General features: G+C 39.6%; 2 protein-coding genes across 2 annotated transcripts in view; one reads left to right on the top strand and one right to left on the bottom strand.

Moving 5' to 3' along the window:
• ccdc40 (coiled-coil domain containing 40) overlaps window positions 1-2250 on the bottom strand; it is a 106186-nt gene extending 103936 nt beyond the window's left edge. The window contains exon 1 of the mRNA XM_052033212.1: window positions 2206-2250. Within this exon, the coding sequence (XP_051889172.1) occupies window positions 2206-2213 (8 nt within the window). The 5' untranslated portion in view covers window positions 2214-2250. The remainder of the gene's footprint in view (window positions 1-2205) is intronic.
• A 101-nt stretch (window positions 2251-2351) lies between these two features.
• Window positions 2352-25002, top strand: part of LOC127580059 (lysosomal alpha-glucosidase-like) — a 44918-nt gene continuing 22267 nt past the window's right edge. Inside the window, exons 1-9 of the mRNA XM_052033222.1 lie at window positions 2352-2857; window positions 6166-6813; window positions 9127-9272; window positions 14028-14193; window positions 15904-16000; window positions 17014-17133; window positions 19414-19532; window positions 22063-22194; window positions 24720-24830. Of these exons, the coding sequence (XP_051889182.1) occupies window positions 6613-6813; window positions 9127-9272; window positions 14028-14193; window positions 15904-16000; window positions 17014-17133; window positions 19414-19532; window positions 22063-22194; window positions 24720-24830 (1092 nt within the window). The 5' untranslated portion in view covers window positions 2352-2857; window positions 6166-6612. The remainder of the gene's footprint in view (window positions 2858-6165; window positions 6814-9126; window positions 9273-14027; window positions 14194-15903; window positions 16001-17013; window positions 17134-19413; window positions 19533-22062; window positions 22195-24719; window positions 24831-25002) is intronic.

Here is a 25002-nt window from a genome sequence, read left to right as displayed (position 1 = left end):
TATCATCTTTTCCCCCCACTACACACTGAACACTTGCCACATCCTTACTCCCCCTCTCAGGCCTCTACTTCAGGTTCATCTAAACTGTTTATAATCTTCAATATGTTCAACACATGATCTCACCAATATCCGCTCCATCACATGGCCTTTCCTCAGTATCAGGTACAAGTCAGGAATGTGATGGAAAACTCTTTGCTTGCCCAGATAAATCCACTTCCAGCAATAGTCAAAAAGCTCAACAGCATCCGAGGCAACCACTTGACTGGCACCCCATCCACCATTTATTCTCTTTACCACAGGTGCTTTATTGCTGCTTTGTAAACCATCTATAAAATGTACTGCAGCACCTTTTCTTCAAACTGATGATGTCAGTTCAGGAGGTGCTATTGAAGGAGTATGGTGGTAACTTTGTGGGAAGGCTAACAATTACAAGTTTCTCTCCAAATCACATAATATCAGTTTTTGGAAATCTATCACAGTTCCTTAATCATCGGTAGGACACATTTCTGAAACTCATTATTTAACATTACTCTGCAAGTAAAAGAATATTTTTGGGTAGTTCCAATTTATCTACTCCTTGTCCTTTTTTCCCCAAAGTTAGTGCTGTGTTACTTTTGGTGCCTTGATCACAGATTGTAGTTTCACTCCAAATGTGTTATACTTCAGATAAATAATTTGATGAGATATTGGGACAGCTCCAAAAGGTTCCAAATCTGGAACACGGATTTTTAATCTGCCTATTAGCAATATAGCCCCATATCAAAGCTATAGCTATCAGGATTCCTCTCAAATTACTCGAAATGCATCATAGTAGAATGCTGAACCTCTCATTCACTTTTCATTAGTTCAGGCTCTCTTCTCTGTTAGCATTTTCTATTTTATATTAATCAGTTCCTTCTTTCAGTGTCCAATCATATCTATTAATTTGCTGTCAGCCTCATTTTCTTTTCAACTTAATTCCAAGTACACATGATTAGTCCACCCAACCACAGTTCCTTTCACTGCTGAACAGGTGAACTACCACATCCAGATCTCCACTAGCTCTTCCATAGATGTATGAAAATATTGCTTTTGATCAGTTCTTATTGCTATCTAATTTGAAGAAATGGAGTTCCATCAATTCACATTCACAGCGTCACAGAATTGTATCAGAAAAAAGGAGGCCGTTTGGCACATCAAGTCTACATTGGCAGGAGGTAAGAGCAATCTTTCCAGTCCCATTACTCTGCTTTCACTATAGCCCTGTGTATTATTCTCTCTGAGCAGCAGAACACACATCAAAATCAATCCTCTCATTAAACTGTCAATGTTACTATCTGAAGGTGTAAAACATATCTGATGATTATTCTTGCAGGTGAGGTTCCTACATGCTTACTGTTCTTGTTCAAGCTTGGGCAATGATTTCAAAGAAGCTTTTGTTTGTTGCTGTGGTGCATTTGTATTGCAATAGGTAGTGGAAGGGGGAAGGTTCAAGATGGTGGATGAAATGCCATCCAAGTGGGCTGGTTTGGCCTAGATGTATTTTTTTAAAAATTCATTCAAGGTACAAAGGGTGGCATATGCAAGACCAGCAGTTATTGCCCCTGAACTAATTAAGTTGCTGGAACAGTTTGGAGAGTTCTGAAAAGTCAACTAATTTGCTATGGGGCCAGAGTCACATATAGGCCAGACGGGGAAAAAGATGAGTTTCCTTGCTTAAAATCCATTAGCACAAGGATTGCAGGAGTTCGAGAAGACAGCTCTTCGCCTTCTTATGAAGGGCAATAACTGCTGTCCCGCCAGCACAGAATCCAAAAATGAATATTTTGTTTTAAAACTGAGTTTTACAAATACGTTCCTATTTCCATCATTAATACTGGGGTTTCCATTCCAGAGCGTATTTAATTGACTGAATTTAAGTCCCCTTGCTGTTATGGTGTGATTTGGATCAGCAATTAACCGCAACTCGTTGCAATGCCAGTCCAGTAACTTCAGTAAAGCGTCCCTGAGTGTTGTTGAAGCTGCATCCATTCAGGGAATGGGGAGGAACCCCACCCAACCCCAACCCCTCCCGTGTGGACAGGGAGTCAGGGGGCGGGAGGGTCACTCCAGTAAAACCCCACCTGAGCTGCTCCCGCAGCCACAAACAGTTACTTGCTCCACCGAACGTTCTTCAAAAGAGCTAAAGAACTTTAACGAAACAACAAAAGCCAACTACTAGGTAACGTTAACATTTCTCATCTGAAGCGAGTGTTTCGGACACAATCCGGTTTCCTGACACAGAGTACCTCTCCTCCTCCGCCATCTTCCCCGTTGCTAAGAGACACCGACAACAACAACCCGCGGCCGCGGCACGGATCACGTGTGGGACCGTGCCACTTTTCGGGGGGAGGGGGGTGGAGTAATTGGTCTCGGTGGGACCGAGGTCCTAATTATGCGAGGATGGACGGTCACCGAACACCCCCCCCCCTCCTCCTCCTCCTTCCCCCCCCCCCTCCTCCTCCTCCTTCCCCCCCCCCCCCGGTCCGGTGATTCCGGCAGCCGCCGACCCGTGAGGCGGAGGCCTCGCCTGGTCCCTGGTTTCCTCTGGCGCCTGGTGATCGAGCTCCTGTTCCCCTCCCTCACTGGATCTACAAGTGTCAGTGCTCCGGGGAGAAGTCAGGCGGCGCCTGATCGGCCGCGGGTTTCCAGCACCTTGTGTTTAGACCCCAGTGGCCGAGTCAGTGGGGCAAAGGCTTCCAGTGGGGGACAGCAGGAGGCCACACAGCCCGTCGAGTCCGTTCTGCAAACCAGCATCTCATTCTGCACACTGGCACCGCAACTTCTCTTTCTCGGCCTTAATCATCAAACAGTTGGTCTCATTTTGAATTATGAAAGGGTAAGTGCTTTATTTTTTTGTGCATAGTTTTTTGAGGGGATCTCGTGTTTGTAGAACTGTCAAAGCACATGAATGTGTTTCCTTGCATCAGATCTACTAACACTTTTTTAAGATCCTGTCCACGGCCCACGGGAATTTGACTTTTAGGACACCAACGTGCAAGTCTCTCTTAAAAATGGAGACACAAAGGGGACTGCTGGGATTTGAGGCAACAAACAATCTGCTGGAGTAAGATTCTGGAACTGAAACAACCTCCAGTAGATTGTTTTGTTGCACTTAAAAGTGCTGGCATATCTTTTCAAGTTATCAGGCTCTGCAGTACTTCGCCGAATGATCATTTTGTTATGTGGGAGACTAAACTGGGAAGTTTGGCTTCAGATTTTGAGAATTTAATTGTACCCCGTGATATCTTCTAAGGGCTGACTACCTGAATTCTTTTTCTACGTATTGATGAATGTTGATGGAAAGTTATTACGTGTCTGGTGGAATAGATCCTTGTGAAGAAAAATAGGTCGATGAGGGTTTTTTTGGAAAAAAAAGTTGAGCATAAAGAAGTAAGGTGAATTAGCGAGGATTAATGATTATAATGTTAAACTATGGTTGAAAAATAGAAAGGCAGAATATTGTCTGAGCAAGAAGGAAGGATATATCTGCATTTGATGGGGTGCAAGGAAGTATATCAGATTGTTCTTGGGATTGTATTGTCATATGAGGTGAGATTAGACAGACTGGACCTATACTGTCCTGACTTTAGAAGCATGAGAATCAATCTCATTGAAATATACAAAATTCTTATGTAGTTGAAAGGGTAGATGCAGGCATGATATTTCCTCAGATTTGGGTGCCAAAAACTGGGAGTCACAATTTCAAAGTAAGGGATTTGGCTATTTATTACGGAAATAAGAAAAAAAAATTCTTCACTCAATGGGTAGTGAATCTTTGGAATTCTCTTCTAAAAGGGCTGTGGAGGCTGAGTATATTCAAGGTGGAATGATAAAATAGGCAAAGCAGTGGCAGATGGAATACAGTGTAGGGAAGTGTATGATCATGCACTTTGGTAAAAGGAATAAAAGCATAGACCATTTTCTAAACAGGGAGTGAAATTCAGAAATCGGAGGGTGCAGAAGTGACTTGGGAGTCTTAATGCAAGATTCCCTAAAGTTTAACTTGCAGGTTGAGTTGTAGTAAGGATGCAATGTTAGCATTCATTTCAAGAGGACTAGAATATAAAGAGCAAGGGTGTAATGCTGAGGCTTTATAAGGCAGACCATATTGGAGTATTGTGAGTACTTTTGGGCCCCATATTATAAGGAAGGATGTGCTGGTATTGGAGGGGGTCCAGAGAAGGGTTACAAGAATGATCCCAGGAATGAAAGGAGCGTTTGATGGCTCTGGGCCTGTACTCACTGGAGTTTAGAAGGATGAGGGGGGCTCTCATTGAAACCATACTAAATATTGAAAGGCCTGGATAGAGTGGGACGTGGAGAGGATGTTTCCAGCAGGTGGAGAGTCTAGAGGACCAGAGAGCACAGCCTCAGAATAGAAGGACGTGCCTTTACAACAGAGATGAGGAGGATTTCTTTAGCCAGAGGATGGTGAATTTATGGAATTCATTGCCACATATGGCTGTGGAGGCCAAGTAATTGGGTATATTTAAAGCAGAAGGCTGATAGGTTCTTGATTAGTAATGGTGTCAAAGGTTATGGGGAGAAGTCAGGAGAATGAGGTTGAGAGGGAAAATTAAATCAGCCATGATCGAATGATGGAGCAGACTTGATGGGCTGAATGGTCGATTCTGCTCCTATGTCTTATGGTCTTATAGATTTTTAGATGTTAAGGAAGTCATGGAATATGGAGTTAATGCAGGAAAATAGCACCAAGGTAAAAGATCAGCCATGATCTTACTGAAGAGCAAACCTGGCCCGGACCTAGTCCAAATTTGTTTTGTTCTTTTTAGGAAAACTGCTGAGAACTGCTGCATTGCATAATATTCCACATGAGAGCGGAATAGCCCCTTACCTTTGTTTCTGCAAGGTCAATTCTTTGTTTTTGATACAACCTGTAGGTTGATAACCACCAACCAAATCATCCTATAACACTGTTTTCTTATGTGAACTTTCTTGATAACTTTTGTTTCTGCCCTGTTTCTTCTAAACTGTCTGGTTGCAAGTATATTCCTGATCTGTTGACTTAGCATTTGTCAAGAGCCTTCGGGGAATATGTTGACTTACGACATTTGTCCTCATTAGGTAAGAGTAACCAAATGAGAAATGGCTTATATAAGACAATTTCAGCATGTGTTTTAAGTTGATGAATAGTATAACTTGAAGTTCCTAATCTCAAGCAAGAACCACATTTTCTCAAAAACTGCTTTTCTCTTGAAGCCACAACGTATAGTGTCTGCTTGCTTATTTTAACTTAATATTTAAAACTAAGAAAGTCCACCCTGGTATAAGTTTGAATCTGATTAGTTGTGATGATAAAACCAAAATCTCGCTACGTTCCCTCTTGAAAACAATTACTACTTGTAATATCTGCATTGTATGGCTTAAAAACTATATTGATAACACAGCTTGTAAGTTTTAAAGTTTTTGTGGGAAAGGGCAGATGGTCATGAAATTAAAGTTCGGAATTGGGGATAAGGCAGATTTCAATGCGATAAGGTAGAACCTGACAAAAGTAGACTGGAAGCAGATAAATCTAGATACGACCAATGGGAAGCAATCAAAATAGAAATAGAGAGAGATCAGGGCCAATGTCTTCTTGTAATGGTGAAAGGTAATGGGTTAACAAGGTCCAAGGAACCCTAGATGTCAAGGGATTTTGAGAATTGGAAAAAGAAATAAAAGGTAGAGAAAGCTGGAAACAGGAGAAAGGTCTGCAGGAGTATAGAAAGTGTAAGGGGAGGACTTAAAACAAAAGTAATTAGGATAGTGAAAAGGGGGCATGAAGTAGTATTGTCCAGCGTGATTAAAGAAAAATCACAGAGCATTTTATGAGTATTCTAAGTGCAAGAGAATAAGATTAGAGTTGTCAAAATAATTATCCCATGATTGATTCCATTTGTATTTTGTCAAAAAAAATCTGATATTGATTTCTAGCAGTTTGATTCTGTTTTTGAGCACCTGATGTGTTGCACAAAACATGAGCAATTTAACAAAATACATTGTTCATACATAATGTAATTGACTTCTTAAATGGCTCTGTAAACCTGAGCATTTTTGTTAGGAAATTGTGTATCAGCAAAAAATGGTCATTGTGCAGATTTGAAATGTTTTTTCAAACTTTTTTCTTCTCTGTCTCATTAGGCACTGGCACTAAATTCAAAGACCATCTGGCCTCCATCAGATTTTCTACCAATCTTTGAATCAGAAGTGTGGGCTCTTGCTTCCGGGGTGGAATTAATGGACTTTCATCTCTGGCTAAGTTAAGAATGCCATCTGCTACAGCCCTTAAATTTGGGGCCATTTTCCTTATCGTCACTCTAATTGGTGTGATAACTTTCCACAATCATTCCCAGTTGGATTCTCCTAGATTCACTAATGTGGACAAAATTAAACGAGACCTATTGTGGCAACCTCCAAATTATAAAAATGGCACAAAATCCTCAGAAACGCCAAAGAAGTCACTATTCAGGTAAGGGTGATCACAATGCTTCATGGTGTGATATTGATCCTAATAGTAGATTGGGATTGTGCTTTTAATGAATTGATGGACATGAAGAATGTCAGGCCCATGGCTGCTGCTGGATTCCAATGGCCAGTACTGTCAATGTGACAGCGCCTTTTTGTTTCTTGCCTTCAAATTATCCTTCTTACAACATGGATAACCTTGCTCCAACCAAGACAGGCTATACAGGTACACTAAGCCGCACTGAGAGGACATTGTTCCCAAATGACATAAGGACACTTCAGTTGAATGTAATATATGAGACATCAGGCAGACTTCATTTTACTGTAAGTAATCTCATTAGTAAAGATAATTTTAGTAACTTAAGGTGGATAACAGAACTGATGTACACAGTTTCACAAGGCATCAAATAATGTTGCAGTTGTACATAACGTTGGTGAGGTTGCACATGGAGAATTGTGTACAGTTTTGGTTACCCTGTTGTAGAAGACGTCGTTGGGCTGGAAAGAGTGCAAAGAAGATTTATGAGAATGTTGGCAGGTGAGTTGTAGGGAGAAGTCAGGCAGGCTGGTACTTTATTCTTGGAGTGTAGGAGACTAAGGGGGGACCTTACAGAGGTGTATAAAATCATGAGGGGCATGTATGGGGGAATACTGTCTTTTTCCCAGGAATAGGGAATCAAAAAAATTGAGGGCATAGGTTTTAAGGAAGAGAGGGGAAAGATTTAAAAGGGACCTAAGGGGCATCATCTTTGCGACAGAGACTGATGCAATAAATTGGAAAGAGCTGCCGGAGGAAGTAGTCAGGACAGGTACAATAAAAACATCTAAAAGGTCACTTGGATGGGTAGTGGATAGGAAAGGTTTAGAGGGATATGGGGCAAACACAGTCATATGGACCAGCTTAGATGGGCATCTTGATCAACATGGATGTCTAGGGCCGATGGGCCTGTTTCAGTGCTGTATTATCCATGTTTCCAGTGGTATTTTCTTGTAATGATAAGATAAGTACTTAAATACAACCTAGAGTGGAAAACATTCCTAAATATCGTGTGCCCAATAGTACCCTATGTCCATGTCTTATTTTGTATGTGATGTATATTGGGATGCTTTTCAATGATAAAGATTTAGTATTAATGCTGGATGTTTTTATTTTAAATTGAGGCCTCTTTGTAGTTGACCTCAAGTGCAGTTGCTTCATTTATATCGTAATTAAGAATTACAAAGCTAAATGTAGCTTGTATATATGACATTCACATATACCTTGCATGCAGTCAGAGAGTAAATTGGTTTGAATAACTGGCAACTTATTTTTTCTTAAGGTTAATGTTTGTTAAAATATAAACATTCGAAGACCAGTTTTGATGTAAAAAAAAATCTCATTCCAAAATAATGTCACTATGCTGTATCATTTTCTTCTTCACAATAAAACATATATTGACTGTGATGCTTACTGTGAGGCACCTTTCATTCTTTCATAGGAATTAAATGATGGAAAGAAAGACAAGGTTGACTATTATTATCTTTTAAAGTACTTGATGTTATGATTAGAAATTTATGACCATATTTATAGTTAAAAGGAGGGTGGAATTTCCTTTTGTGGGTCATTTGACTAGTTTCTTTTCTCTCAGAACATATATCCAGAGATAGTTTTCATCAGGATAATATGAGTACACAATTCTTAACTGTCTCATCTCCAGCACTGCGATGTTGTTCACTTATGATTTTCCCCAGCAGAATCAGAGACAAATGTTTGAAAATATGTAGTAGATTCCAAAGCTGAACTTGAGAAAGTTAACACAATTATGCAAGCCAATTGCTGATTGATGCTGGAGTCATTTATTTAAATTTCTTAAAGGGGTTGTCTGTTGTATATATGGATCACCATGTATAGTGGTATATAAGAAAGTTCCATCTAGCCTTAGTTGATGGTGATGAGTGAGCGAGTTGGTTTTCTGACTTTGGAACTTTAGGTGTATGAGAATGCCCAGGATAAATCTTGTGTGGTTCGTCTCCCCTTCCTTTTAAATATCAGCACTGTTTCTTGGTCATTTGCCTTGGTTTAGAAAATTGATTCATTAAATCCTGGTATTAATTAAAACTCTAAATTCTGCTAATCCGATTATTTTTGGTCCCAGTTGGGGATGATGATAAACTGAAAGCAGTCCCAGGGAGATGATGGTTCAGCATCTGGCTCGCTAGGTGCTGGTTCACTTTGCTCCCTCTCACACACCCCAAGCCCTGATTTCTGTGCTCCCTCTAAACTCACTGGGTTCACTGGAAAAATTATTTTACTAGTGTACTGTGTAACATCAAAAGAAAAAAAATGATTAAAAGAGTATTAGAGTATTAATTGGGAAACATCCAGTAGCTGAGAAAATCTGTCAGTGCGGAGCATGCCAGATTAACTGCAACAACAAAATTGATCTTAAGTGATCACATAGATTTGCTATTTCTAAGATTAACTTGATTGTATAATATATATATTTGGAGTTCAACAAATCTGATTTAGTACAATGTAACAAAGAAATTGGGTATCAATACATTTACCATTAAAACTGAATAATTAACTTTATTGTCTATAAGGTATATGTAGAAGTCATTTTTTTTTCTCTTCACTAAACCATTGTAATTTTTCAGCTTAAGGATCTAGAGAACAAGCGGTATGAAGTTCCTATTGATGTTCCTGTTGTTACTGAGAAAGCTTCAACTCAACTCTATACCGTTAAGTTTTCCTCCAGACCTTTCGGCATTATTGTACAGAGGAAATCAAATGGTCATGTACTGTAAGTAATTACACTTGGTATATCCTTCTATGGTCTTCTTAACTTGCAGAATTTATACTTCAGAAGTATGTTATCATAAATGTGAGAACAAAGGTCTACACAGTAACCTGACTCCTGGATTGGTGTTGTTATTCTAACTATATTAACTTTTGTAGTTTAAAAAAGCATTGGTGAACAGTTCACAATAATTAAGTTTTGTTGATGAGCCCTTCCATCACATTAATGATTGTAAGTGGGCGAATACATGAGCAATTTTCCATATTGTCAGCACAAGAATAGTTTGGCTAGCACCGTGAGTAGTTCTGGAGCACAGGGTTGAGCATTACCAGTGGTGTGTAGATTTGTGCATTGTATCTAACTGTTTCTTGATATCATTTGCAATAAATCATATCACTAAAGGCTATTACTGAGCACTTTCAGAGGACAGGGGTAAAGAAGTAAAGTTCCTTTCTACAGGAATACATAAGTAGAGTCGGTTTGTTTTTATGACAATTCCAAAGTTTCATGTCTTGTAACTTTTTTAAAACAAATTTTGGAGTAGCTGAATTGAAATTTCAAACTTGCTTTGGTGGGATATGACAAGTGTTTGGTTTTATAGGCAAATCTACAGCATCATAGAAAGGAATGTCATGGTGTCACACAGCTTGGAAACAAGCCCTTCGACCCACCAAGTCCTTGCTGACTTATCAAGACCCATTTACACCAGTCCTATGTTAATCCCATTTTTTTAACCTTGGTCCACCACCTCCTCTCCCTTTGTCCCCCAACTACCAAGATTCTACCGTTCTCCTACATACTAGAGTAAATTTGCAGCGGCTGATTAATCTACCAATCCACACATCTTTTAAATGTGGAGGAAACTGGAGTATGCTGAGGGAACCCATGCAGTCACAAGGAGAATGTGCAAACTCCACGCACACAGCACGCAAGGTCAGGTTTTGAACTCTGTGCTGTGAGGCAGTGGCTCTACAAGCAGTACCACTTTGCTGCCTGAGTCCTTCCTGGCAGCAATGGCACTGGGTGCAGCCACATTGGAAATTGCAATAATAGCAGCGGAATCTGAGAGCAGGGTCACGTCAGCTGCCCTGAGGATTAAGAGTATGCTCACTCAAAAGTTAATGCAGATATGAATGTCCAGATAGATGTCTTCAGTATAGTGTGATCCTCTTGTAATAATATGCTTGGTCCTCAAAGATATAAAACTAAATTTAACAGGAGCCTGGCACATTAGCTATAATTCATTTTAATTGTAAGAAAACTTGATTTACTCTGTGCATTGTTAATATTGCTATTTTGCAATAATTAGACAACATTGACAATATTAAAATGTAAATATTTTGTTAAAAATGCAGATTTTGAAATGGAATGCTTTTCAAAGATGCACTTTTTAAAGATGTACTTTTTCAAAGGCTAGCACAACCTCTTATAAGGAGACATTATGCATTTACAGACTGCCTTGGTGATACCACTGCTGGAATAAAGTATTCTATTTTTGTCCTTTCTGAAGAAGGATACACACTTCAGGAAGCAACAAAGGTTCGGTCAACAAAATTGAAGTGGAAGGGATTGTCCTCTGTTCTGCTTCAGTCGTTCTTGAAAAAATGGTACGCATTGCCTCAGGGAGGCAACAAAGATTCAGCATACAAATTGAAACAGATGAATTGTCCTCTGAGTAGGCTTTGTAAATAAGCTTTTATTCCTGAGAGGCCAGAATAATGAAAAGCAATCTCATTGAAGAAAATAAAACTGCTAGGGAAAATCCAAAGTAAAACAAAAACAGAATGCTGGAAACACTCAGCAGGTCAGGCTGCATCTATGGAAAGAGAAACAGAGTCAATGTTTCAGGTTGGAGACCCTTCATCAGAGCTGAAGGGAGACAAAAGAAGCTCATTAAGCTGCAGCAACAGGATGCTGGAGGAACTCAGTGAGTCAAACAGCATCTATGGAGGGAAATGGCAATCAGTGTTTTCAGGTCGAGACCCTTCATCAAGACTCTTCACCAGTCCTGATGAAAAGTCTCAACCCAAAACATCAACTGTCCATTTCCCTCCATAGATGCTGCCTGACCCACTGAGTTCTTCCAGCATCTTGTGTGTTGCCCCAGATTTCCAGCATACGCAGTTTCTTGTGTCTCCTCGTTAAGGGGAGGGGGAAACGTCACTGAAAGGGGAAGATTGGGGTGGCCAGGAGGATAAGCTGTAAACAGGTTATCTGGTCATTGCGTGAATGAGAATAGTTAGAGAGTGAGAACATAGACAAAAGAATGTGGGAGTTGCAAAATGCAGAGCAGGAGGACAAGCCAGGCAAGCCAATTTATTTTTAATTATTAACTTCAATTTTAATATTTTTGTCAGATATTTAAAACATAATCAGTGGCAGCTTTGACAAAAGGCAAAGCTCCACTCCCAGTTTTGGCTTATGTTAGGGGTTTCTGAGGACAGGGCCTCTACACTATGCTGCCCATCCCTGCACAGACTGCTTCTCTCTCCTGCCCAAATTCCACAAGCAGGTCTGCCCTGGCAGACCCGTTGTTTCAGCCTGTTCTTGTCCCACTGAACTTGTTTTCTCCTACTTGACTCTGTCCTTTCTCATCTGGTCCAGTCTCTTCCCACTTTTATCTGTGACACCTCTGATGCCATCTGTTATTTTGACCATTTCCAATTCCCTGGTCCCAACTGATCCATCTTTACCATATACAATCCCTTTACACCTCCATTCCACATCAGGATGATCTGAGGGCCCTCCGCTTCTTCCTTGAGCTCAGGCCCAACCACTTCCTTTCCACCAACACACCCATTCACCTGCCTGAATTTGTTCTCACATTGAATAACTTTTTCAACTCCACTTAGTTTCCTCCAGATCAAAGATGTAGCTATGGGCATGGGTTCAAGCAATGCCTGTCTTTTTGTGGAACAGTCTTTGGGCCACTCCCTCACTCTTTTTTTTCCTAGTACATTGATGACTGCATTGATACTGCCTCCTGCACTCAACTGTTTCATTAATTTTGCTGCCAATTTCCACCTTCACATGGTCAATCGCTGACTCTTCCTTTTCAGGATCTCTCTGTCTCCATCTCAGGAGATAGGCTAGCTACTAACATCCATTACAAGGATACTAACTTCCACAACTGTCTCCATTACTCTACAGTGGAGAAATGAAACACAGACTGGGTGATCACTTTGCAGAAGCACTCTAACTGCTCCTATTCACTCAATGACAAGATAACCCTGTTTACAGGCTGATCCCTGTGGTCACCTCTTTAAGCTGTAATATTAGCTCTGTTACTACTCTGACAGATGTAGCCTGACCTGTCGAGCATATCCAACATTTCTGTTTTTGTTTTAAAATTCCCCAGGAGGTTGATAGGCAGAGTCTTGGACGATGTTGCTGTTAGCCAGGGAGGTCAAAAAATGGAGACTGTAGCTTTAGAATAAGGGGTCAGCAATATTGATTAGGATGAGAGATGAACAGATTTTCTGTTAATGACAGAATCCAAAAAATATTTTTTTTCTAGGAGTTGGAAAGTGGAGCTGTGGCAGGTTAGCCACAATCTTATTGACTGGTATGGCAGGCTTAAAGAACCAGAATCTACTTGTGCTGTGCTTTTATGTTCTGGAGAAGTTATTCCCCTTCTAAAGGTTTTTCTTCCTTGTTAGATAAGCAAAACAAGGTCAATTGAGAACCCTTTTGGATAGCTAAAATTCACATGAAAAATTGCTGTTCAGTGAGAAACAGCGAGTTGTGAATTGTTTTCCCAGTATGAACTTTTCAGCTTAGGAGAAAACCAACAAGAGAAAGAAATCTTTTCCATTTGTGGTCAGATTAATTTAAAATCATGGTGATGGAAAAGGCATTTCCAAATTAATTTTAATTAATTAATTTTAATCAGAATGGAAATGACTGGGTAACTTCATCCTGTCTAAACACACATTGTGGCATCCAGAAAAAAATGGGAAGATACCTTTACTGTAATAACCCTGCCTCTATCCACAACAGATGTGCTAGCAAGCCTGGTATATGACTCTGAAATTTCTTTATTTCACTTCTATTTCTTCCTACAAATTTGCAGTAAATCAAGATTAAAGAAAGTTTACAAATCTGGATTTCATTCTAGTCATAGTTATAATTTAAGGAGAGTTTCTGAAATGCAATATTGTAAAAGCTTACACTATTAAATTCCACAGAGTTTAAAACTCTACCACCGAAAGAATAGGGGCAGCAGGTTCACTGGAATACCATCACCTCTAGGTTCCTCTCCAAGTCTGACTTGGAAATATGCTGCCATTCCGTCATTGTCGCTAAGTGTACATCTGCACTTCCCACCCAGTAGCATTGTGGAGATGTTTCACTGGAAGAACTGCAGCTGCTTAAGAAGGCTACCTTTACATTAGAAATGGACAATAATCGGTGGTCTTGCCAGTGATGCCTTCATCACATAAAATGAATTTTTGAAATGACTGGGCAGAAAGATAATCGTCTCCTCCTGATATACACACTTCTTAATTGTATGGAACAATGAACAATAAGACTTTAAACAAAAGCAAATCTATAGAACAACCATAGAGTTGAACAGCACAGAAATAGGCCCTTCAGCCCACCACATCCAATTTTTTGCCATCTACACCAATCCCATTTGCCTGTATTAGGACCATTTCCTTCTTCACATAAATCATAGGATCCAGCATTCTTAATGAGCTCTTCTAGTGTTTTAAGAGGCATGATGTACTGTATATCCTATTATTTTATTTTCTCTAGGCTGAATACAACAGTGGGGCCATTGTTTTTTGCTGACCAATTTCTGCAGATCTCTACCTCCCTGGCCTCGCAACACATTTCAGGGCTGGGCGAGCACATGACAAATCTAATCCTGAATGTCAATTGGACTCAATTAACTCTCTGGAATCGGGATCAAGGACCTCATGTAAGTACTTTTTGCTTCTGTTTAAGAAGAATGATAGCCAGAGATGTCCAGTTCTCACTGTAATGAGGCATCAGAAGGTAAATTCCTGTTTTGCCAATGAAGAAATTGCAGAATAAGTGCTGAAAATCCAGCAGCTATTTGGGGTCATGCAAGCCCCAAGTAGCTGCAAAGCTCTCAATTATATTCTTGCAATGTAAATCTTGATTTAAAGTCCCTTTGTGCTTCCTAAGCTGAATTGTTCTGCAAACCTTTTATCATGTTTGGCCTTGTGTTGAGCTTCTTTCCCCTATCACAATCAAGGGTGTTTATTTCTAATTTGATGATGTTGTTCACCTTGATTTATATCTCACCCAGATAGATGCTGAAACTTTCTTTATAGTTGCACAATAATAAAACTCACCATGGTTTATAAAATTATGAGGGATGTAGATAGAATAGATAGTCAGAGTCTTTTTTTCCATGGTAAGGAGAGTTTAGAACTAGAGGTCATCAGTTTCAGGTGAGACAGGAGAAACTTTAAGCAGATCTAAGGACTAGGTTTTTAACAGAAAGGGTGGTGGTTAACTGGAACGAGGTGGTAGAGGCAGATACAATTACAGCATTTAAAAGACATTTGGACAGGTACTTGGGTAGGAAAGGCTCGGTGGGATGAGCATAGGCAGGCATCCACGGTCGTCGTGGACGAGTTAGGCCAGAAGAGCCTGTTACTGTGTTGTACTATTCTATGATCCTATAAACATTTTCAATGTTCTTCTTTGCCATCTCCCCACTCATTGCAGGCCTTCAAAATTCCTGCAACCTGTTCCGTAACATTCCTGTTAAGAGGAATAGATAGGGTGGACAGTCAGCACCTCTTTCCCAGGGCACCAATGCTCAATGCGAGAGGACATGGCCTTAAAGTAATGGGTGGGAAGGTTCAAGGGAGATATCAGAGGAAAGTTTTTTACCCAAGAGTGGTTGGGGCATGGAAAGCACTGCCTGGGGCGGTGATGGAGGCAGGTACATTGGTCAAATTCAAGAGATATACTAGATAAGCATATGGAGGAATTTAAATAGAGGGATATGTGGGAGGAAGGGGTTAGATAGCCTTGGGCGAGGGTTTAAAGGTTGGCACAACATTGTGGGCCGAAGGGCCTGTATTGTGCTGTAACTGTTCTATGTTCTATACCATATCCAACTCACATTATCAAATCCTGTTCTTTCTGGCCTTCATTGTCTTCTATTTTTCCCAAAGAATTGGTGCCTGGACAGTGGCCTTAAGAATTCCTAAATACAATCTTGTGTCCAAGATCCAGTCAAGACAATATTGGCTTGGCCTACAGTGAGCAGATCCTTGCTAATTTTGCTCCTAAAGGAAATGATTAGAGTGAAAATCAAACAAGTGTTGTCACTTCTGATTGCTAAGCACCCTGCAAGAAGGTACATGTGGTGTGAATGTCAGGTGATGAAAACATATTTAGTTGTGACAGCCCATCTAACAAATAAAATGTGCCTTCCAGTTTAATTCCCAGGCTTGTAAAGGAGATCCTGGTGCCCACTGAACAAAACCTATTTTGATGCAGTATTACAAAACTGTGAGGAGAAAATTTGTAAAGAGGAACTTTAAATGTTCATTTCACAATAAACCTGCACACATTTTCAGAAAATGTATTATGAATCCAGGTGAGAAATGTTGTTGCGAGCTATCACCAACACTGTCATGTTTTGCAGCCAAATTCCAATTTATATGGCTCTCACCCTTTTTATTTGGTGATGGAAGAGGATGGGTCAGCTCATGGTGTTTTCCTGTTAAACAGCAATGCCAAAGGTAAGAATTTAGCCTGCTTGGATGTACAAATTGAACCCAGTTTATAATCTGACAGAGGCACAAGGGACTGCTGATGCTGGAATCTGGAGCAAAAATATGGACCTGATGCAGGGTCTGGACCCAAAATGCGACCATCCCTTGGGGTCCATAGATGCTACTTGACCCGCTGAGTTCTTCCAGTGCTTTGTTTTTTATAATCTGATAGCACTATTTAATATTAAGCTATCTTTGTAGCTGAACAGCAATACAGATTAAGCAGTTTTTGTCATTCCTGCATGTTGTAGCTTAATTTGTGCTTGATCCTTGCATGCTTCCTTGTGGGCACTTTTTGCAATAAATGCTGTATATACAAATCAATAGTGAATTTCAAAAAGTATAAATGTGAACTATTACAACGTATTCAAAGCGGATTCTCTTCCTGATCTTTCAGCAAAGTAAGGTTTTGTATGCCATTTCTTTGGACAGCTGAGATCAGCATTCTTAAAGGTTTATATTCATGAAATCCTACAGTACAACATGAGACCATTTGGCCCATTGTCATTCTGCTAGCTCTTTGAAAGAACGATCAAATTATTCCCACCCCTGGCTGTTTCGTTATGCTAAATTTACCACATATTTCTCCAATTCCTTTTAATAAGTTGCTAATAATTCTGTTTCTACTCCTTTTTTTTCACCAGATACCTTAAATCTGTAGTTATCCCTCCTGTAACTAAAAACTTTTTTGTCTGTATTCTACTATATATTCAATGATTTTGAACATCATGTTCAAATCTCAACTGATCTTCTCTGCTCTAAGGAAACCAACCACGGTCTTGCCACTCTTTCCATATAACTGAACTCCTTAGTTCATGGGATCAGTCTCATAAATCTCCTTGCTATCCTTTCCCATCCTTGTGAAGTGCTTTTTTCCATAGATCACGAATTACAAATAATTCTGTTTATATTTTCCATTGTGGTAATGATTATTAAGTGAATGCTGTACCGAGAATTAACATAATTTTTATTTTATCCAGATGTTTTACTTCAGCCATCCCCTGCTCTAACCTGGAGGGCCATTGGAGGAATCTTTGATTTTTACGTGTTCTTGGGTCCAAATCCAAAAACTGTGATCAGGCAATACATGGATATTATTGGTAAGAGTGAAGTTATTGCCATTAAGTATGATGAACATTTAGAATTACCTCACAGCTGAGTAATCCTTAGTCTTCTGATTGTTATGCATTAATGTTAATGTTACCTAAAATTAAGATAGTAAGATTGAAAAATGGCCTGTAATTGTGGTATATTAAGAAATCTAAAGAAAATTGGAATCTTTGAAGCAAGAGAGAATTTACTAAGTTGCAAAAGAAAATATGATTATGTCAAATGGTTTTCTTAATATTTGATAAAGACTAAAATGGACGTTTCCAACCTACATCTTCCTCTTCACCCTCCACACCTCTACCCTAACAACTCAAATTAGTAAAATACGTGTTGCAGTTCTGTGGTGGAATTTTTTTTTTCCAGTCAGAACTACGAGTATGTGGAATTTCCAGAAGCAATAAGTCTACATGGAACTGGATTCAGACAGCGTAGAATAGCACAATGCAGGTCCTAACTGCACTTTCAATAAACAACAGGCCAATCTTAGTAGTGTGAACATAAGAAATAGAAGCAGGAGTAGGCCATTTGGCCCTGGTACTTGCTCTGCCAATCAAAATATGATCTTTTACGTCAGTACCACTTTCCTAGACTAACCCCATATCCCTTGATTCCCATTGTTTCTAAAAAAAACCTATTAATCTGTTCTGAATGTACCCAGTGACTGAGCCTCTGCAGCCCTCTTGGGTATTGAATATCAAAATTTATTTACTTTCACAGCCATTGCATTATTCTCTACATAACTTCTCCTATCTGTCAGGAAGCCACGTTAGCTTTACTAATCTTGAAAAATGAACTAAACTACTTTCAGTCTTTATATAAAATTCCATCGTACTAGGATCATTGTTCCCTAGAATCCCCCTAACTACCAAATCATCCATTAACTCATCACAGTTCTATATCTAAAATAGCCTGTCCATAATTGGTTCTTCAACACACTGATTGCTAAAACCATTTCATGATACTGTCTGTCACAATATTATCGCTGACTTGGTTAGCCCAGTCCAGGTTAAAGTCCCCAGTGGTTATCATATTGATATCACATCACTAATTTCTTGATTCATACTATATTACTATTGTTTACGGACCTATGTACAACTCACCAATGTTTCTTTGCCCCTTATTGTTTCTAAGCTTCACCCAATTGAATTCTAATTGATTTTCTCAGCTAAGATCCTTTCCCTTTAATCTTTATCCCATTTTTTAACACCAAGACTGCTGCACCTTCTTTTCCATTTTCCCTATCTCTTCCAAAAATTAAATATCCTGGAATATTTAATTCTCAACCTTGGTTACTTTGCAACAGCTTCTCTGTAATGACCCTTAAATCATACCCATTTACTTCTGTTTATACCACTAATTCACCTTCTTTGTTACAAATGATACTTGCATTCTATTTTGTCTTTTCACCATTTTTCCCTGTCCTGACTCTTTTTCAATTATTATATTATTTTTATATACATTATTCACTTCTGACAAACTCTGATAATCATTACCCATTTTTTGCCTCCCTGAACTATGGTTTTGCCTTTTCTCCTCAACTTTCTAAATGTTATTTTACCACTACCCTCTCTTGCACAATTTAGTTTAAAGCCTCAACTATAACTCTAGTTACTCAATTTGCAAGGACTCTGTTCTCAGCCCAGTTCAAGTGAAGCCACCAGCCACCCCCCCCCCCCACCCCCACCATGGAACAACTCCCTCTTCCCCTGTTGTACAGTAGGTGCCAGTGCTCCATGAATTGTCAGTTTGACCCTTTACTAACTTTACTGAACACGTGCATTATTATGAGAGATCTAGAAAGGATGAATGGAAAATACTATGTTTCCTCATCTGAGTGAATAGAATTAAGGCAACAAGGGAAGGATTAAGATGTTTTTATCAGCCAGGCGGATTGGGGTCCATAGTTCAATACCTGAGAACGGCTGAGTCGGTAACTCTCATCACCTTTGCAATATACCTGGATGAGAACTTGATGTACTTCAATCTATAAAGCTGAAGATTGAGCAAAGTCCCAATGGAAACAAATGACTAAGGGGTCTACTTCCATGTCATGAATTTCAATGATTGAATGGAACAGATTATCTTGTCCTTACCACAGCCATGTAGAACTTGATTGCTATCTTTCCAACATTACAGCAGTGACTACACTTCAAAGAAAACGCTCATTAGCTATAAAGATGTTATGGGAGGTACTATACAAATTCAAATCATTTTCTTTTTATCACTATATAATGATGTATCTTCCCATATTTTATTTCATAAATGCATAGGTTACCCAATAATGCCCCCATACTGGAGCCTGGGATTCCATCTGTGTCGATTTGGTTACAAGAGCACAAATGTCACCCGACAGGTTGTGGAGAATATGGCCAAAGCCAACATTCCTCAGGTGATTTTTAGTTTTCAAAGTAAAACATACTCTTAAAACTTATCACAGAACTGCTACACCATCTAAGTAAGTTTGTCCATATAATATTTTATAGTAACGTATTTGAGTAAATGAGCATTTTCATCCTTGTATCACAGCGTGAGGCCAAGAATGTGGAGGCAGTGAATGTTCGGGATGGTGGACAGGTTGCCAATTAAATGTCCTGGATGTAACTGGAGCTGCACTCATAAAGCATGTCAGGTTAATGATAGCATAAAATCCATTTGTCTAAATAAATTTGAAAAGACCTTGGGAAGATGGGCAGTGAATCAACCACTGCAGGATATCCAGCCTTAGTTCGACGCTGATATCCACAATATTTAAGAGACTAGTCCATCTGAATTTCTAATTATGGTCAGTCATTGATAATGGGAACTGCAGAAGATCAATAATAAAGTCAGTATTGCTTTCAAGAGGAGCTTGTTAGGCTGCCTCTGTTTGGAGATATTCAATGATTGGAACAATGTGTAGCTGGAAGATCATTTTGATCGTTGGAAGAACTTACTATGCCTCACATTTCTGTTTGATTTATTGCATGGATGAACAATAATGACTTGCGGTTCTATAAAGAATGTGTCTGCTGAATTATACTTGGTTTGCAAAACTGTAAAGCACATTGTCGTAAAAGTGTGCAGCCACCTGTTTAAAGATGTTGAACTATTCCAACAGCTGAGCTTACATCCATGCGAAATCATCTCCAATTCTGTTAACTTGTTGATTGCTTTGATTTGGACTTGAGTTAAAAAGTCAGGGCAGACTTTCAATCCCAAGATTGAAATGTCTAGTACTAGAGGGCATGTATTTAAGGTGAGGGGGGGGAGCACAAAGGAGATGTACACAGAGAGTGGTGGGGGCCTGGAATGCACTGCCAGGGGTGGTGGTAGAGACAGGTAGCATAGGAGCATTTAGGAGAATCTTAGATAGACACATGAATATGCAAAGAAGGGAGGGATATGGTCAATGTATGGGGAAGAGGGATTTGATTAATTAGAAGTCATTAGTTTAATTAGTTTGGCACAACATCATGGGCCAAAGGGCCTGTCCTGTGCTGTACCGTTCTATGTTAGACAAGACATTACCCCTGTAAGTAGCATCACCATTCATTGGGATATACTGTGTTAAGAACTTGGTGGCAATCCACTTTGTAGAGTGCTGTGATGTTTACTAGCCCACTTGTGAAATGGTCTCAGTATCTGCAGCTTGTTAAGTAAGGATTTGTACATGGATTATTAGTTATCAAATGACGAATGAGCAGTTATTTCCCTTGTGGAAGGGAGAATAGCTGGATGTCTTTGGGGTTGCGCTTGCTTCAAGATGGTAGACCTGACTATGGTTTATTGGATGTTGCCTGGATTGGGAGACTTTAGCTAGACTTGTTTTCCCTGAAGTGAAGGAGGCTGAGGGGTAACCTGATGGAGATATATAACATTATAAGAGCCATTGATAGGGTAGATAGTCACAATCTTTTTCCCCATGGTAGGGGTATCAAAAACAAGAAGGCATAAGGTGAGAGGCAGGAGTTTTAAGAGGGATTTGTGTGGAAAGTTATTTTACACAGAGCAGTTGATATCTAGGACCAGAGGAGTGGTAGAATTAGATACAATCACCGTGTTTAAGAGACATATGGATGGACAATTGAAAAGGCTAGGGATAGAAGTGGTAGAATTGGATAGAATCACTGTGTTTAAGAGACATATGGATAGACACTTGAAAGGCTAGGGATAGAAGGATACAGACCTAATGCAGGCAAATAGGATTAGTGTAGATGAGAAAAAAGGTCGGCATGGAAACGGTGGGCCGAAGAGACATTTCTATGCTGTACAACCCAATGACTCTTATACACTCATAGATAGACAGTAATATACCAGAGCCTGTAAAGTTCACCATGTTCAAAGGCATCACTGATTCTCATACACTCAGCCTGGTTGATGAACAGTCATTGTAAGTTTTCCCACTCTGCTCCAAATATGTATTTTTGCAAACTAAGGTAATTCCTGGTTAGACAAACTTGCTTAGTTCCCTGTGCTTTCATTTTTGCCAATACAGTTGCAATGCTCCTAGAGTTGGTTAATCAAAGAACATCGCTGAGTTGAAATGTTCTTTTCATTTGAAATGTTTTCAGCCTGTTTGGACTTCTTAGTGATTCAGTTTGGAAACTTTTGAACAGGATGGTGGGTTGGTGCACTGTATCCATTAGTTTTTTTAGGCAGAAGCAAAAAAGTTAAATCTGCAGAATTTTTAGAGTACAAAATCACTTTTGTTTCTGCTGGGCAACAGTCTGCAAAGGTAGTTCATTTTCTCTTGTAAAGGGGGACCTTTTCAAATTGTATGTATTCAATTATGTGTCTTTAGTCTGGACTCAAGAATGTATGATTCATGTATGATACAAGCAGGGAAATGAGCTCAAAGTACAAGAATATTTCGCATCTAAATTATTGATCATTAGCAGGAGACAAAACTGTTTCTTTCTTAATCATTTTTCTTTCTTCAGGATGTACAGTGGAATGACATAGATTACATGGACAGGAGGAAAGACTTCACTTACAACTTACAGTACTTCGATGACTATCCACAGATGGTGGATGAATTTCACCAAAAGGGCTTAAAATATGTCATGATTGTGGTAAGAAGATAAATGCTTAAATTATCCATGAATTAAAAATGTATTGAAACCATTGATTTGATTCTCAAACTTTTAAAAGGTAAAGCAGTCATACATCTCCCTGGGCTGTGATATGTTTATTTTATTTTCTTTCATTTCCTGCATTAACATAGCTTTTAATTCTGGCTTTCTCCATAGTACAAGTTGGTGATAGATGCTGGGAGGAAGCAGGTGTTGGGGTGAGATGTTGGTTGATATTTGGTAAGGTACTAATTTGGAGTAGTTTTTCTGTTTGCAGGTAGTTCTAATATGAAACATCCCAATCCAAAATCTAATATTTTTTTTGAGTTTGGGGGGATAAAGGGCAATTTGTCATCCTTATTCAAATAAAATTAATGAGGATAAAACGGATTATCGTTATTGCAGCATGTGATTCATAATGGTGTATCCAAAACTTTATTAATACTTTCAAAGGGACTTAGCTCATTCACACCATCAAGTGACTGGTAGGTGCCACTGCAGCATTTGAGTCATCTGGAGCAACTAACAATCTGCTGGAGGAACTCAGTGCGTCAAGCAGCATCTGTGGGAGAAAAGGAATTGTCGACATTTAGGGTCATCAAGATGCAGGGTTTCAACGTGAAACCCTGAAACAACATTGACAATTCCTTTCCTTCTCACAGATACTGCTCAGCTCCCTGAGTTCCTCCAGCAGATTGTTTGTTGCTCCAGATTCCAGCATCTGCAGTCTCTTGTGTCTCCATTTGAGTCACCTGAACAGCTTTAACCTGCACCTTGGCTCTGGCCAGTCTGCCACGGTAGTCTGCAACAGTGTCTGCAATACAGAGCCTTCAGAAAATTCCCTTAGCATATCTCTCTACAAACTGAAAATTTTGTTTTAATGTTTTTGCAGTATTGGATTTTTTTCTATTGATAACATAATTCATAAAACTTCAGAATGAAAAACGTGGTTGATTCTTCATGCAATACAAAAGAGAAAAGAGGGAAACTTCAGGTTCTCTCATCTATCAGGTGAACTTGAGCTGCTTACTTCAGCTAAATGTTAAAAATCAGATTTATGATTTTTAAAAAATGACAGATTGCAAATCAATTTAAAATTATCAGAATCAGGTTTATCATCACTGACATGTAGTGGAATTTGTTGTTTTGTGGCAGCAGTACAGTGCAAGACATAAAGACATAAAAATTACTGTAAGTTACAAAAATAAATAAATACTGCCAAAGAGGAATAATGAGGTAGTGTTCATGGGTTCATGGACCATTCAGAAATCTGATGGCGGAGAAGAAGAAGCTGTTCCTGAATCATTGAGTGTGGGTCTTCAGGCTCCTGTACCTATCACTGCCATTTATGCTGTTAGGTTCTTCCTTATAGGAAGTAATGGCAAACAAACCCTGCCATGGCTGTCGTGCGTCCGATTGGGTCTCGAACTTCACACGGAATTGCCTTTTCACTCTCATGATGGCCTTCCATAGGTCATACCTGGACTTCTTGTAGGATTCTGGATCGCCGGTCTTGAACGCCACAGATCTAGCCTTCAGCAGACTGCGAATCTCCTGGTTTATCCAGGGCTTCTGGTTTGGGAAAACTTGGTATGATCTTAACGGCACACACTCATCCACACAGATCTTGAAGAAATCGGTGATGTGGCATGTTCATTCAGATCTGAAGGTGTATCCATATCCCTGAATATGGTCCAGTCCACAAATTCAAAGCAGTCCTGTAAACAATCCTCCGCCTCCCTTGACCATACCTTCGCAGTCCTCACCACTGGTGCTGCGATCCTCGGTCTCTGCCTATATGTCGGGAGTAGAAGCACAGCCAGGTGATCAGACTTGCCAAAGTGCAGGCGTGGGATGGCACGGTAGCCATTCTTGAAGCTGTAACAGTGACCAAGTGTGTTGGCTCCTCTGGTTCCGCAGGTGACATGTTGCTGGTAGTTTGTCAGAGACTTCTTCAAGCTGGCCTGATTGAAGTCCCCCATGATGATCAGGAAGGCATCAGGGTGTGCTGTCTTGTGACTTGATCACGGTGCTCAGCTCCTCCATTGCCAGCTTGACATTTGGCAGGGGTGGAATGTACACCGCTACCAGGATGATGGCAGAAAAATCCCTTGGCAGATAAAATGGACGACACTTGACCACCAGATGTTCCAGACCGTTTGTTTTGATTTTTTGGAACACAATACATTATGGGGTTGTGACGTAATACTTTTCCCCTTCAAAAGTCTATCTGAAGATGATATTTCTAGGTAGAGTATAATTTAATGGATACCAGGTACTTCCTGTACATCTGTGGCTATTTTTCATAGATGAATCAAGACCATGGAGGGTGGAGTCATTTTTCAGCCAAATTACAGACACTGTTGCATTGTCTAATGATCTCTTAATATGCCCTTTGATCTTTTCATGTGCCATTGTACCTTGTTTCTCGCCTTACCATGATTACTTGCATATTTGCAGTAATTCTCATACTCCATTTTCCTTAAGAGTGCTTTGTAACAGCTTTTTTTTGCTTTCTGCTGTAGGATCCAGGAATTAGCAGTGCACAGGGAACAGGGAAATACAAACCATATGATGATGGCGTAAAGAGAGGTGTCTTTATAAAAAATGAAACTGATGAACCATTAATAGGCAAGGTCAGTGCAGCAATGAGAAGTTTGTCTTGTCCATTTAATCAATTTTTCCATTTACATTTCACCAAGTGTTAATTAACATTGACAGCATAACTGAACCAACTCTCTTTCACATGAAGAAATGAAAAATCCTAGAAATATTTATCCCGAAAATATCATATGCGGTTCTTGAAAT

Source organism: Pristis pectinata, chromosome 18, assembly GCF_009764475.1.
Source record: "Pristis pectinata isolate sPriPec2 chromosome 18, sPriPec2.1.pri, whole genome shotgun sequence".
In the NCBI taxonomy this organism is placed as follows: domain Eukaryota; kingdom Metazoa; phylum Chordata; class Chondrichthyes; order Rhinopristiformes; family Pristidae; genus Pristis; species Pristis pectinata.
Note: the sequence above shows the minus strand (reverse complement) of the source record. Positions and strands in the feature narration are given on the sequence as shown.